A 16,774-nucleotide genomic window follows, 5' to 3' on the forward strand; every position below is an offset into this window, starting at 1 on the left:
AGTCCTTTTAGGATAAGAACTAAAATAACTTATATCGATACCTAAAATAAACCTCTGTTGATGCTACATCCCCAAGGCCACACAAAGCTTAGAGATGATTGTGACAGTTTGTAATCTCTTTCTTGAATTTCTTCGATAGGTTTCTTTCCTATTGAGAAAAACGATATGAGCATTGCTTAAATTTATCAAGAATTTGTTTGTCTGTTGGTTTTGTCCATGCCTGTTGAACCACAATTCCTAGTCTGGCTCTTTAGTCCATGCGTTTTTAAAATGAAACCTGGAGTGTTTATGATGGAAAAACAATTTATGAACTACCAAATAAATGAGATTATGATAAGAAGTCTTAATAATGAGGTTAAGGAGCTCTACATTCTGATAGTGAGATTGCCAAGAATTAGTACACAATGCTCTATCCAGACGTTCTTGGACCCAAACAGGAGTCCCTCTACCCCTTTCCCAAGTGAATGGATAACTCATCAAAGAAATATCAATCAGGTTGTAGTCTTCTACAATATTTCTGAAACCTTGTAACAAGGACAAAAGATGAGGATTATCTACCCTTTTATCTTCCAACTGAAGCAAATCATTAAAATCTCTAATGCATACCCAAGAAAGATTAGATCTTATACTAAGAGTTCTTATGAGATTCCATGATTCCCTACACCTATGTCAATCTTATAACCCATAAAAACTTGTTAATCTCCATCAAAAAGAGTTTGTACCCACCACTTCTAAATCCATATGGTTCCCAGAGTATCAAATTAATATAACAACCCTGGACTCTTTCAAAACACAACCAAACCAACCCCCTTCTTAATTTGTCAATTGCAAAACATTGATCAAACTTCATTTCCCCTCTAATAAATTCAATTCTACTACTATCAACTCTAGTCATTGAAAGAAAAATAACATCTAGTTTTTAGACAACACTAGCTTTTTAAGAGCTTGAACTACATGAGAGGTGTCAAGTCCTCAACAGTTTTAGCGTAAACAATTCATGGCTCATGGAAAACTTGGTCATCAGGTCCTGCCATTACTCTATGTCCATTAGATGTGCCCACAATCTCTATTGATGAGAAGTTGGCCCAGCAAAAGTAGTCTCATTTACAAAGTTCATTGGACTTGTATTTCCATGTCTTAAGCTCAGTTTTCTTTTTTCTTTTTTCTACCATCCAATAGCTGAAGGCCCAACTCTTCTAGCCCAAATAGCTTCTCCTGAACAACCTTAGCCCTTCCTTCTTTGCTATTAATGTCAGTTGTAATAGATGTAACCGAAATGCCTCGTGGAATTATGGAATTAAATGGCGTGCTTAATTGTTGGCCTGTGACAAATGTAACAGTTGTTAAGCCCTTCTCCTCCACCACATTATTGTCCCTTAACCACCTACCATTGTCCTCTCCCGTTAGCCTCCTTGTAACCGCCTTTAGCCATTCTCCCCACTCCTTGCAAACCTCACCATCTTGACTTAAGTATCGGAGAGTCCTCTATATACAAAATGGACTTTTTTTGTAGGATTACTTGGGGGAGAAAGATCTAGTCCACTTACTTAAAACGTGTTATAATCATCCGCTAAGACTCAAGACTTTTGAAGATGAACCTACGCTTCGTTACCTTTATTAATTTGTAGTTTACAAGATTTTTAGTTTCTTTATTATATGATGTTTATAATTCTAAACCTATTTATTAAATTGACATGTGAAACATCAAAAACTAAGTACTGAAGTTGAGAATTTTTAGTAAAAATCATCAAGTATATAATTATTTATACGAAAATTAAAACTTTCTCAATAAGAAAGATATTAGAAAAATTAGTTTTAAAAAGGAAATATTATTAATGCTATATATCCATATAAATTATATTAAAAAACACTAAAATATGAAAATATCCTAAGTTTCTTTTAGAAAAAAACAATTCTCTTTAATTATCTCGAGATCGTACTAGTCCCATGTTTTCATCACACTATAAAGTCATAAATTTTATAATTAGCATAAGATTTTCAACAATACTTTTTCAACAAGAGTATAAACTGTTAACTTAATTTCTTGATTATGCCAATTATTGACATAATTTGGAACTAGTTTGACATTGTTCTAATTCAAAATGCAGTCAAGTTCAAAATAATCTAATTGTTATCTCAACACTACTCCTTTTTATCGAATACATATTTTTATGGGATATAAGTCGCTACAATTCTTTGTATATTAAAATTATCATCTGAAATTGCTGTCCTGAAAGTCGACGATCAAAGTATGAGGATTGGAACTAAATTTTACAACTTTTAAGGTCAACTCATGTTTATGAAATGATGAATTAATTTCTTGAATGCTACTGCACTATTCAATCTATGAGTTTATGCCTTCATGCTGCAGCTTCCTATTCAGAAATTTCCACGCTCTAAAGAAGGAATTTAGAACCTGTGTTTGGCATCGCTACAGCCTAGGCGGCTAAGTGCTATGGTTGGCTCAATTGCACATACAATTGGCCAACATTTCTTATAGCACTTGGCTCTAATTGGCAGCTCCCCACTAAATTTATCAAAACTTTTCTTATAGCACTTGGGAAGCTCCCCACTAAACTTATCAAGTCCACTTCCATGATAGGACATGATAGGAGGTCCAGAGATGGTTTGTTTTTGTGGTTCAAATCATGTTTTATAATTTTATAATTTTTTTTATTTAAAATTATTATTTTTTTAGTGTTTTTTAAGTGTTTAAATAGGTTGGTATTAAAAATAATTATTAAAAAAATTATTTTTATGTATTTTTAACTAAAAAAATATTTTAAAAAATAATCACTATTATACTTTTAAATATTTGTTAGAGTCCTGAAATAGAGGTCCACCATCTTAATGGGATTTAGTGAGCTTATCAATTAATTCCTACTAGTGAGACATTTTGAAGTTTCAGAAAGTCTAGACCTAACTTGGAACCTTGTGGAGGACTAGAGGTTCAGCAGCCTTGGATGGCGGCGTGATACCATCGACTGATTATTCAATAATTGTAGACTTAATTTTGTTTTTAAATGAATATTCGATGGTGAACTTTCTCAACTATTTTTGAAGGGTCCTTCGATATTAAGACTTATCGTCGTTTTATGGGCCAGGAATTTATCCTTCCATACTTGGACAAGATAAAATGTCTTCTCCAAAAAAGCTATACCTTTTGTGTTTTGTTTACAGGAGGGCATCTTGAAATTTTAACTTGAACTGATTTGGTAGGTTAATTCAACAATTTAAAAATTAAATTTAATTAAGTTTATTAAAATATTAATTGGTATAACAATCCGGTCAGACTCGATCGATCCAAAATTATGCATTCTAAATTCTATTTAGAGACGGTAATGAGTATTCAAAAGTTGGGTTTTAGTATTATTGATACTCATACCCAAAATTAAAACTATTATCTATATTGGATCTATTATCCAGATGAATTTGGATTATAGATACCAAAACCAATCCAATTAGATTCGCGTATTCATTTAAGTATCCATTACTCAAGAATATAGTTTCTTATAAACATAAATATATATATATTATACAAAGAAATTCCGGATCAAGTATAAGTTGGGTTTTGAATCGGGTAAAGTAGCATCGACAATCCATTAAAAACCTGATTTTATGCGTTCAAGTTTTGCCCGAAATATAGTATTCATAGAATATTCAACCCATTCTGATTGGTTTTAATGGGTACCCATCTGGTTCGGGAGCCTCAGTCTTCCAATGAAAAAAGAAAGTGCAAACAAGTTGTAAGAGCATCTATGTGTTTGGGCATAAATGAAGCTGTCATTCTATTTCAAGGGCTTTACTTAATTACATGTTCAAAGTTCAAACATTCATTGAGCCTAGTCTTTCTTGTCTCTCGGGCTAGGCTTTAACAGCAGAGGGCTCAAGGCCCCATCTCTCTCAATCCCATTTTTATTTTCGTTAAATTGTGATAGCAAATTCTGCAGGAAGATGAAGGAATTCTCAGGCTTGGATACTGTGGCATTACTTGATAAGCTGTATATCCTACCAGAAAGGCAGAAAGGGGAAGAAATGGAAAATGAACAGGATTATTATATAGCCAAAAATGGAAATTAACACTAGCTTGAAGTCGCTCACTTTCTGTTAGAACATCATTATCTCCCTCTTCTTTTCTGTACATCCACAGGTCACTGATTAGTTAGTGAGATGAGACCCTTATGTGTAGCCCATTTGGTGCTTCAACTCTTGGAAATTTCATTAGTGTGTCCCCTCCAACCTCTTCCCATCTGCAAGCAAAAACCAGCCAATTAAGGTCATCTTTGTTTGCTGCTAAAGAATGTGATTTTGTATCTTGTGGGTTCTTGTAGTTACCTGTATCGAGTTACGAAATAATGAAGGAAAGTTGAGATTTCAGCTATTCCTAGCTCCTTCCCTGGACACTGCCTAGCACCTCCTCCAAAAATGAAGAGATAGTTTTGAGACTCCAGACTTTTGTCCTGCATTTGGCAAACATTACTGAAGGAAGTCGCGTTTTTTCAGAGAGAAGTAGTGCGCACTTTATCAACAACAAACGACTTACCAGCCATCTCCATGGATTGAAGGATAATGGTTCAGGATATATATGTGGATCATAGTTTATCTCTCTTGTGTAAACATAGATCCTCCATCCTTTTGGGATCACAAATCCTGAGTGAAAACAACAGAAAGAAAAGCAAATAATTAACAAATGTGGGGCCTCAAGTTTCTTGCTTGATGAACATGATTTTGGGTCAGCAAGAGAATGGGCTGGCTGGATTGGCTTTGGCATGTAGATCACAATAGCTGAAAGGCCCACAAGAGGAGATGATCCTATTCTCATGGCATGCTTTACATCAACAAAGTTGCTGCAAAAAGGCTTCCTGGGCCCACATAGACAAAGCATTAGACTTTTTGATACTTACCATTCAGTTCCATTTCTCGAGTAGTCTTCCTCAAAACCCCATTTACTATCGTCGCCATTCTTGAGGTCTCAAGAATCACCTGCATGAGATAAAACAACAGAACAAGTGATCGAGTTAAGCTCAGTAAGCAGACAATAATCGACCACTATAATCTCTACTTACGGCACGAGTAAAACGCATCGGTTTAAGATCATTCAAATCAATTGGGTCCTCAGGCCTTTTCTTTTCTCTTACTGCCAAATGCTCTTTCTGCATAAAGATGAAGTATGAAGTCGATAACACAGGAATGTGACAAAATGTATCAACACTAAACAGTGGGTCTAGGCTTACTCTTAGCTCTTGAAGGACTGTTGGGTGATCATGCAAATACTTGACTGCCATCATTGAAGTAGTCGAAACCGTTTCGTAGCCAGAGTACAGAATTGTGATTATCTGATCAATTATTTCTTCATCTGTTAATTTGTATTTATTTTCTTGAGTTCTCATCAGTTTACCAAGCATGTCCTGGTGCGATAAGCTTGACGCCCTCCTCTCTTGTATTACCTTCCTAATCATGCTTATGATCTTTTTTCTCGCCTGCGTAACGTGGTGAAACATTCAATACAGGAAGAAAAGCTTGAATAAAAAAACTGACATAGAAGTGTTCATATTCTTTATTAAATCAATTACCTGGACTCCACGCGTATAATTAGTGCCAGGAAGGTCAATCGGCAATGACAAAGTGCCTAAAACCAGCTTGAAAAACTCAGGCATGAATGCTTGAGATATTGAGCTAGAATCAATGCCAGCAATTTGTTTGAGTGCAGAAAGAAGGGCCATCTGCATAAAATAATGGTTACAAATGCACATTATCGATACGGGGAAACTTGGATCAAGTCCTGATATGTTGCGTAATGGCAGGTACCTCTTTAGTCATTTGTTGAATGTCAATAATTTTGGAATCCCAATCGCTGAGGTGGGTTCTCATGAACTCATCAATTGTTGGCAAAAGTTGTTCTCTGATCATGGTGGGGCTGATGAGGGATAACAATGCCCCTCTCATGTACTTGTGAGTGGAGCCATGAACTGCTGCAATGTTGCAATTGCCTAAGATATCCAACATGGACTGAGGGTAACCAGGAACAAGGCCTTTTGCCTCATTCATTAGTATGTACCTGTTGAGCTCTGGATCCATGGAAACAATGGTAGGACACCCCAGAATGTGGGATTTGAAAAAACTCCCATACCTGCAGTTTTACGAGAGAAGGTTAATCAAAAACAAACAAAAAACCATCTTATCTTAGAAGTACACTGAAGATAGATAGATTTCAAGGATGTGATGTCTAGTGGTTAGTATTATTACAAACCAAGTTAAATTTACAAGAAAACCCTCACGCAACTGTTCCAGGCTTCATAGGTATCTTTTGTGGGTTAGCAGGGACCAATCCCCACCCAAAAGGAAAACGAAGGTACAAGTCCTTGTTCTTTTGTTTTGATTGAAATGGAAAAAGAAAAAAAGGAAGATAACTTTAGAAGCAATTGTCAGCTAACCATAAACAAGCAGGGATGCAAACAAAAGAGGTGAACAGCTTCAACCAAGAAAAAATCACTTGAAAGTAATATATCAACAGTTGACACACCAAATGAACTAGAGCTAGGAACAGAACTCCTTCCGACATCAGCAAGAAACAACAACAACAACATCATCGATCAACATATCGAATTGAAAGTCATGCAAACAATCATCACCTTGCGCTCTGATTTTTCATGAAGTTCGGGCCTTGCTTTAGAAACTCAGTGGTCTCTCCAAAGATTGGCCATCCCATGGTGCCTGGAGGCAACCCTTTCTTCCTATATCTCACCTCATTCCACCTCAACAAAGCAGAGGAGATACCGAACAAAAAGAGAACTACCACAAGAACCACGAAGAAAACAGCCATTGGTGTTTCAAAGAAGAAAAAACAGCTCCAACCCCTCTTCACAAAGAGCTGTTAATGGTATGGAAATGCTCCAATTTGAGCCAGCCAAGAGGAATGCATAAGCACACACATATATATAGGACTTTGAACTAAGCATGTGAAAAGAGAGAGATAGAATAGCCACTTAGGCCAAACCATGCACCCTACTAGTAAGGGACCCTACTCTCTAATACCACAGGTAATAAAGACCCTTCACAGGAAATTAAAATGACAACAATATTTTAACTGAGCCAACTACTTGACTCAAAAAAGGACTTGGAACACCGTTCTTCAAGAATCGAGGCATGAATGCCTGTATTATCAGAAGTTTCATTTTAAAAAATATGGACATTTTGTGGATGGGGAGACTTCTTTATGATGGGGTGTTGGTGTTTTCGAGAAATCATTGGAGCACACTATATATTGGATATATTGAAGTAGTATAAAAACTAGCTTAGCTAGAGAGGAAAGGGCCTCACTGCTGAGTTAAAAGGGGGCCGGGGGATATATAGAGGCACATGCACACCGCCCCATTGGCCCCAAAAGAAAAGCCATTGCCCCTCACATGTCTGTCAACACGATCTGCATAAAATGGAATTACAATTACAAAAGCACTGAAAGACAGGCTCTTGGAAACAACGTGAATAAGAGAAGAGAGAGAGTATGTGAGTTTGTGTTCGTGTGGTTTTTTTGGTTCCACTCACTGCAAGACTCAAACGTGGACTGCTCCTCCTAGCACGTTGAAGTTGTGTGCAGAAACACCATCAAACTGTACAGCTGACTTTATTGGACAACATTATCTATTAGAGATATAATAAGTTTGTAATGATCCAAGTAGCTATTTACTCACTCTGTGTATATGGCTTGTAGTTTTTCGTTGGTTATTTGTGATATTAATTTTGTTCATAAATATATTTAATTTATTAATAAAATATTATTTATTTTTAATATTCATTTAATATTTTATTAATAAATATAATATTTAGTTAATGAATTTGAAGTAAAGATAATGTTCTTGGGACAAAAATATTTTACAAAGAAAATTATAAAGTTGTTATAATTATAGGATTCCTATTGCGTTAAAGTATTGTTCCTAAATGTCTCTGATCAATGCTCTATTAAGACTGAATTTTTATTAGAGCTGATGTTATTTCCTTTATAAAAAGAAATAGTTGTTCTCTTAAACTGAGATATGAGAGATATCTAGAACTAATATGTAGTTTCTTGTCAGATGACATGTATACTGAACTAACCCACATGAGAATTCCATATGAAGAGATCACTTATGTCTTTGGAAAGACTCACATGATAATTATGTAAGTGATTCTTAAATTTGATATCACTAAGTTATCTTACATACGGAGTGTTATGTTTGGATTCTGTTACACGTTGTTCTAATCAAAGGTAACAAATGAGCAGATATTGGTTATAACATAAACTATATGAAGATATTTAAGTAATCAAGATAGGATTCATCACCCTTGATGAATTAGGAGAAATGTTCCATATGTTCTTAAATAGTATTGATTGTAAATCCTTGTGTAAAGTGAAATGAGATTTGTAAAGAGTTTCAAATCTTATTCAAAGAATCAATGACTACGGTATTAAGAATAAACATGATTCGACATGGTAGACACACTCTATGTTATAATGTCTAAATCGAAAAATTATTGATAAAAGGATAATAATTATATTGAGAAACTAGGAACTAAAAGGTGGAGTCAAATCCCTTATAATTTTCTTAATATTTGAGGGGGCATGACAGGTTGCTAGATATTATACTTGATCTTCAAATAAAAATCAATCAATCATTGAGTTGATAATACATTAATTTGTTTAATTTATTTAACCTTATTTTATTTATGATAGTGATTTATATTTGAATCAACTTATTGGGAAACCTAATGTGTCATAACATAAGAACTGTTGACCAGAAATTAAAATGGAATGATTAATCAAATATGACTTGATTGTAAATAAATTTTAGAGAAATAAAAACTAGAATGTAATTAATACAGAGAATTATAATTGTAGACCTAAAAACAATCAAATAAAGACTTGATTGAATAAGTTTATAAAATTATCTTAAAATAATATATGTGATATTCAAGGGGAAACCTTATTTGTTGTAGGCAACACAATTCAGCAGTGAAAACTGATTCGTTGACATCACAAATTGGCAGTAAAACAATTCATTTACATATATGTATTTTAACTTTTTGTTAATGATCTTCTTGTATAGATTTAACAAAATTTAATGAAAAGAATTTTAAAAAAAAACTTAAGGAAACATGCAATAGAAGGATAGAATCCATAATAATAATAAAAAATCCGTACAAGAACAAAATAATAATAATAATAAAAAGTACTGGGGAAAACTAGCTATTAACCTGCTTGTTATTTGTTTTATCGTGATATGAACAACAACCACAGTTATCAGCATCAAATCACAGATCACAACTACCATCAATCCATTTTTGCCACACCATGGGCTAAATCTAGAATTACCCCAAAACAAAAAAACAAAAAACTTAAAAACCTAACGAGATTCAAATAAGGCCTGAACTCAAGGAGGCTAATAAATACACACACACACTTAAAAAATTATAAATATCATTAATTAACTTAGAAAATATTCTCTCAAATATACTTTTAAGAATATTTTGCTCATTTTTATATATTCATATTTTCTGTCATGTCTTTTTTGTCCGTTTTAATTAGACAAAAATACCTATTATAAAACTGAGAATAATAATAATGATTAATATACAAAAAAAAAAGAACTTAACAAAATTTTGAAAAACAATGAAAATAAATTTTTTTATAAATAAACAAAAATATAAAATCTAAAAACTTGGAACATGCCAAGATTTTGAAATAATCTATAAAAATATGAAAAAAAAAATTAAAATCATGAAAAAATAAAAAATAAATATCCTTCAAGGCTTATTTTATTGTGATAGACATATAAAGGCTTATTTTATTGTGATAGACATATATATTTCTTTTACGAGGTTTTATGAACATAGTTTTTTTTTATATAAATTTTTTTTCAAGTTATTTTCAATGTTTTGTTTTTATTTTTCTAGGTTTATAAAATCTTTTAAGTTGCTAGGTTTTTTTATAGGATTTTTAAGTTTGTTTAAATGCTTTTAAATTTTATTTTTTTTACTTTTTTTGAAAAATAATTTTTTTTAGATAGTTTGAGGGGTACTTTTATCTAATAAATAATAAGTGGCCATATGCGATAAAATATGAATATATGGATGTAATAGAGTGAAAAATCTTTAATATAATATACGAGAAAGATTTCCTATGAAAAATTCAAGTTTTAACCGACAATATATTTTTATACTCAAACCTCACCTGGTTTTTTAACTTTTAAACCTTTTGAATACATGAGCATTTATTAGAATATTGAAAAGTTTTAATGATAAATTAACCCATTAATTTATATAAGATTCAAGAAATTGAAGATAAGACCTCCAATAATGAATTATGTATTCATAGGATATGCATATAATAGTATTATATATCATTTTTTTAATCATATATCAAGTATTGTGGATATTCATTCCAATATAATAATAAAATGCAAGAATGTTATATTCTTTACAGTTATTTTTTCTTTTAAGAAAACACAAAAAAATTATTCACTAAAATAAATAAATAAAGCAAGCATATATTATAATCATCAAATTATAGACAAAAGATCTACAAAAATAAATATATGATGAAATCGAGTTGAGAATGAGTAAGAGGGAAAAAATGTCAAAACAATACAAAATTGTCTCTTGGCACTAGTTTTTTTTTTCCTCCAAGGACATTTTAATCTTTTCACTATACATTTCAAATGAGAAAGACTTATTTGTCCCCGATTAATTTGATAATGACTAATGAATCCTGTAAAAAGATCAAAATACCCTTGAAAGCTAGTGTTAAGTTTTTTGGATGAAAGATTTAAATCGTTATTATACTGTTTTAGTCAATAATATGAATAAGTTTAGATGATTAAAGAGAGTTTAGCTTTTGCTAATAAAGGAATAAGTGACTAAAATAGTTGTCGATTTGAATTTAAGAACCTATATTGAAATAACATGTACTTGTGTTACTTTCTTATTAATTAAAGCTACAGATCTTCATGTTGCTTCTAGCCAATAAAATTTCGTATGAAAAGGATAAGTGCTTAAGAATGCCTATGCCAAAGACTCACAAGAGCATGAGTTTACACTTCGCCAATAGGTTACTTAATATCGTAAACATGAAAATCAATCTATGGAAGAACACATTCCATCTTCAAATGCTTGTGTAATAGCCTTACAGCAATTGAAAAACCAGTTTCAGATAATGAAAAGGTTTTTTTTTTATCTTCTCAACAGCTTTGATCCACAGTATGAAAACTTCACAACAACCATGTTGAAGCCCTTAAGACCATCTCATTAAAAGCTAGTCTCTCAGCTCTAAAATTTTGATTAGCACTGTAATTGGTTCTCCTATTATACAAACATGACAAAACATGCAATTTCCCAAACAAGTTGCATTTTATAGGTAGCAACAACAACGCAATCAGCAGAGGTTTTTTTTTCACGGTTCGGTTTTTTCGGTTATATTTTTCGGTTTTCTCATTTTTTTTGCTCATCCCTAGTATAGAGATTTATTTATTAAATAAGATAATACTAAATTACCTATTAATGATGTTCTACTTGTTCCTGAATTGACCAAAAAATTTACTTTTAGTAAGTTAGCTTACAAAACAATTTCCTATGAACTGTGAGTTCTCTGACGTTGATTTTTGTATTAAGAAACAGAAAATAGGACAACCTCTTATCATATATAGACGTAAAGGTGATCTTTATATCTTGTACAACTCGTTAGAATTACATTTCTCTTATCATTTTAAAACTGGATCAACAGAAGTTTAGCATCAACGTTTAGGACATCCTTATTTTTCTATCTTGCAGTTATTAAAAAATAAAGGATTGATTGACGTCAGAAGAGTATGTAGACTGAGAAACTTTATGACAGTTGTTAATTAGAAAAACTTAGTAAATTACCTGTTTTGCATTCTGAACATTTAAGTAGTGATATTTTTGAGAAAATACATTGTGATTTATGAGGGTCTGCTCTTGTTTTATCTATTGAAAAATTCGAGTATTATGTCTGCATAATAGATGATTTCTATAAATATACATGGATATTTCCTCTTCAAAACATATTTGATTTTTTTAATAGTTTATATATCATTTGAAATGTATGTTAGTAGTTAATTCAATAAACAGATCAAAGTCTTCCACTTAAATGGAGGAAGAGAGTTCATTAACTTCAAATTATCGAGTCATTTTCACTCCACATGAATTGTTCATTAGGTATCTTACCCTTACACTCCTGAACAAACAAGTATGGTTAAAAAGCGACACAAAATTATAAGAGAACTAGGTATGACAATGATATTTCATAGTGGTACTCTTTTATTCTTATCGATAGAGGCTTTCATAACTGTTATTTATCTCATTAATAGATTTCTGTCATCTACTCTTAATTCTAACACTCCTTACTTTCTATTACATGGTAAACATCCTATTTATTCATCTTTTTGCATTTTTTGCTCACAATGTTTTCCCTACACTTAGGACACAAGACGAAATAAATTTTTGATATAAAAAATATTCAATATATTTTTGTAGGCTATAGTGATCAATATAAAGAATATAAATTTTTTCATCTAACAAGCAAGAAATTTTTTGTCTCGTGACATGTTGCCTTTAACAAATCAATCTTTCCATATAAACAAACTGATAACAACAACAATATTGATCTTTCTAATCATGTCAATAGCATTTTTGACTCGTGGCTAACTATTCCTACTTCAAGTTCTACTGTAGATACTTTAAAACATTAGCAGAACCGCCATGCTTAAGCTCTTTACCCACATTCACGCTTCATACTATGTCTTCAAACAAACCAGTATGTTCTTCCTCTAAATTTATTCCTCCAGCTGATGTTGCACTACAAATCCATGATGATAGTACTATAACTCAACAACAGCAGATGCAACATCACATTATAACTACTCAGCTAGAGACACTACACATTCAAGAGGAGATAATACATACCACTTGCCCTGACATCTCTAACTTTATCGCAACACAATCTTGTCATGATGACTCTCACACTAATGAGTATCTAGACAATGATTCCTCATTATAACACTCTAGTTTATAGGAGATTACACACACTCTCAATCGTGATACTTTTCACTCAACAGCAAAACATATTAATCAAAATCCTTTAGATCATCAGCAGCTTAAGCAGTCACGCTATAACACCTTAACTACTTAGTAGGAGACAAAACCCTCAATTCCAGTTCCTTACTCTATAGTCACTCATTCACAATGTGCTCTACAAGAAGCTGCATAAACTCTGTGTCATGATGCTTCCCACTATACTACATAAGAGCTTTTCCACGTTCCCTCAGTTTCAGTTCCTCGTCCTATGACCACTCGTTCACAACGTGGCATCATAAAGCCAAATCTCAAATATACATTAACATCTATTACCTCTACTGGTATACCCCGAGAACCTCGAATCGTGCGATTTGCACTAGTTCACCTAAGATGGAAAATAACAATGGAGGATGAACTCACATCCTTACATCAAAATCAGACATGACAGCTAGTACCTTGCACCACATATATGCATATCACGGGTGTTTAAAACTAAGCTCAAATCTGATGAAGCCTTGGATCGCCTCAAAGCTCGTGTTATTGCCAAAGGTTATCACTAGATTGATGGACTAAACTATACTGAAAAATTCTCTGCAATTGTTAAGCCAAGAACCATTTGGTTAATTATCACTATAGTTCTTGTTCATCATTGGCCCTTACGATAACTTGATGTTAAAAATGCATTTTTATATGGTTTAATTTATGAAAACATCTACATGGAACAACCACCAGGAATGACAAATCCTTATCTTTCACAACATGTATGCAAGCTTCAATGTGCACTCTATGGACTTAAACAAGCACTATAGAATATAGTGTTTGGTTTGATCTTTTTTATGTCTTCCTTCTCAAATATAGCTTTCATTGCAGTTTAGCAGATCCATCTTTGTTTATTTTTCATTATGATTATGGCTCTCTCATTCTTCTACTTTATGTTGATGACATACTTCTTACAGGAACTATTAATACATTTGTTGCAAACTTCATTACTCTTATCAACTAGGAATTTACCATAAAGGATTTTGGACCTGCTCATCATTTGCTTGGCATATAAATTTTACCAACAACCAGTGGTCTTCATTTATCACAATCTCATTATGCCTTTATAATTTTAAAATGTGCTGATATGGTTTTGACTATAAATCGATAAGTACACCACTTGAAGCAAGAACTAAAGCTTCATCAAATGCTCCTCTTATGGAAGATGCCAGCTTCTTTTGAGGGCTTATTACTCTCTATAGTACCTCACACTCAATCGACCAGACCTCTCCTTTAGTGTTAACTATGTCGCTTAATTCATACATGCTCCTACGATTGCTCATTTAAAAATGATTTCATGTATCTTACAATATGTCAAAAGAGCCATTAATAATGGTCTACATTTTACTTCTAATACTAAGCTTCATTTATCTGCCTTTTTAGATGCTAATTGGGCTGGATGCTACAAGACGTTCTGCCATTGGTTATTGTGTCTTTTTTAGTTGTAATCTCATCTCCTGGTGTGCCAAGAAACAACACACCATTTCACGCTCTAACACTAAAATAGAATATCATGTTATGGCCAACACGGTCATAGAACTTACATGGTTGACCTACATCCTTCGCGATTTACACATTCCACAAATATCTCCACTAGTGCTCTATTATGACAATATCATTGCTCTCCATATGATGGTCAATTATGTCTTCCATGCATACAGCAAGCATATTCAGATTGATTATCATTTTGTACGCGAACAAGTAGCTCTTGAAAAACTTATTACGCAACACATTCCCACTTCTAATTAGATTGCTAATCTATTTACTAAGCTAGTGTCTAAAGCTGCCCTTATTCGTTTACAGAGCAAACTTTGCCTCTAGCCCTAACAAAATTTGAGGGAGGGTATTAACAATGATACAACAACAACAACAAGCAATGCTATCCCATCTCCGTCATCTTCGTGCAGCTTCATAAATCAAAGATTTGGGGCAGCAATAATGGAAGATAGTAGCAGCAGCAACATCACAGGAGCAGTCACAACATCAAAACTCTACAGCAGCAACATCATAAAAGCAGCAGCAGCAGGAACGTAATAGGAGCAGCAGCAACATCACAACATCTCCTGACCAAATCTTAATCAACTCCTATCACGCCAACATCCAAGATTATAAGAAAAATACTCTAACGGCTACTGCACCCCAGAATGGTAACCCATCATACATGAAAACTATAGCTGGATGCAAATCAGAGACAAATCAACCTCCATAATTAATAAATTCTGTAACTATAGAAACATATATAGCTATGGAAAGTCAATAGTTACTCATTTTTATATATAGAACATCATGCACAAGTTGTAGTGTGTGCTCACGCTTATTCCTTCACTCCAATAAAAAGAGAATATTTACCACCATCCTCAGCTATATTTTTTTTCTCTTGTATTTAAATTTAAAATCAACAAACAAAGAAATAGATTTTATATGCTTAAAAAAATCCTTTTAAATTTCATCATAAGTTTTTTCTACATGTTTAGGTAATGACAGTCATGATACTTACAATTAAAATGAAAGTTGTTTTTCAAATTTATTTGAATAATATATCCATCAACCTTCATATATTGAGAATGTTTTCTCATGCATTTTTATATTCATATTTTTGATATGTTCTTCTGCCAATTTTTAAAAAACAAAAAAAAGCCTTCCCTTGTACACTAAACGAACACTTAATTTTCAAAAAAAAAAAAACTAATTTTCAATAATTTAAGTAAAATTGAAAAATTAAAAACAAAAAACTATAAAAAATGAAAAACCTAGAAAGATAAAAACTTGGAATATCCCAAAAAATTAAAATAAACTATTTTATATATAAAAAAACATTTCAAACTAATAAAAAACTTGAAAAACTTGTTTCTTGCATAAATTATTCAATTGCAGACATGTTTCTGTTTACAAAAACTTTATGGACGTGGCTTTGTAATTTTCTTAGATTATTAAAAAATAATTACTGAAATAATAATTCTATTGGCTATGGAAACTATTAAGTATTGAAAACCCAAATAGCATCTAAATAATAATTTATGGATTGAATTATATATATTCTCACCAAAGTTTACTCCTTTGGCTGGAGTAAACTTAATATATAGCCCAACTTTGAACTCCAATTTTAACTTTAAACTTCTGTTTCTCACTTTTCTCTGAAATCTGAGCCAAATATGTTAAAATATCAAATCGCTTTTAAACACATGCGAGCTCAAAAAAACCACTCAATCATCTTTTGGAATTATTTTTTTTTAATGCTCTTCCATCTATACGCATTAATGTTTTTATTCTAGTAAAATGATGTTCTCTTTCTTTGTCTACTCACACGCTCACTTGTCCTCTTGCCGAAGAAGTTCCTGTCAAGTTGATGCATGATAATACATTAATAAAAAATTAAAATGCATTAATCATTACTCCTTCAAACCCATCTGCCATGGCTAAGACATAATCCACGATTCCAATATATAGGTAATGAGTGACATTGATTACTTTCAGAGAGACAGCACAATGAGCGACAGTTTTTGTTGTTATTTTATTTTAAAGTTTCCTTGGACTTTTTTGTCTAGGTTTTTTTTGAAAGGTATATTTAAGGATCGTGGAGAGAAGAGATGGTTGGTGGCAACATTCTTTTTTTTTTTTTTTCTTACATTTATGATTTGTTATAATTAAAGTATTTTTCATATTAAAATGT

The 16,774-nt window shown here is 32.4% G+C and overlaps 1 protein-coding gene across 2 annotated transcripts; it reads right to left on the minus strand.

The window, feature by feature from the left end:
• Positions 1 to 3,763: 3,763 nt before the first annotated feature.
• Positions 3,764 to 7,306, minus strand: LOC133698949 (cytochrome P450 85A-like). Of its 2 annotated transcripts, XR_009843213.1 has the most exons (10): positions 6,633 to 7,306; positions 5,809 to 6,130; positions 5,574 to 5,723; positions 5,235 to 5,480; positions 5,067 to 5,153; positions 4,905 to 4,983; positions 4,544 to 4,650; positions 4,336 to 4,460; positions 4,102 to 4,250; positions 3,764 to 4,008 (listed from the first exon to the last, which is right to left on the minus strand). XR_009843213.1 is itself a non-coding variant. In XM_062122062.1 (9 exons), the coding sequence occupies exons 1-9, from the start codon at positions 6,821 to 6,823 to the stop codon at positions 4,163 to 4,165; spliced, it is 1,395 nt and encodes a 464-aa protein (XP_061978046.1). In that variant the 5' UTR covers positions 6,824 to 7,306; the 3' UTR covers positions 3,764 to 4,162. The 2 variants fall into 2 exon arrangements, 1 of the variants encoding a protein (XP_061978046.1); XM_062122062.1 differs by having other exon boundaries at positions 3,764 to 4,250.
• Positions 7,307 to 16,774: the final 9,468 nt, after the last annotated feature.

This window comes from Populus nigra, chromosome 7 (assembly GCF_951802175.1).
Source record: "Populus nigra chromosome 7, ddPopNigr1.1, whole genome shotgun sequence".
NCBI classification, from domain to species: domain Eukaryota; kingdom Viridiplantae; phylum Streptophyta; class Magnoliopsida; order Malpighiales; family Salicaceae; genus Populus; species Populus nigra.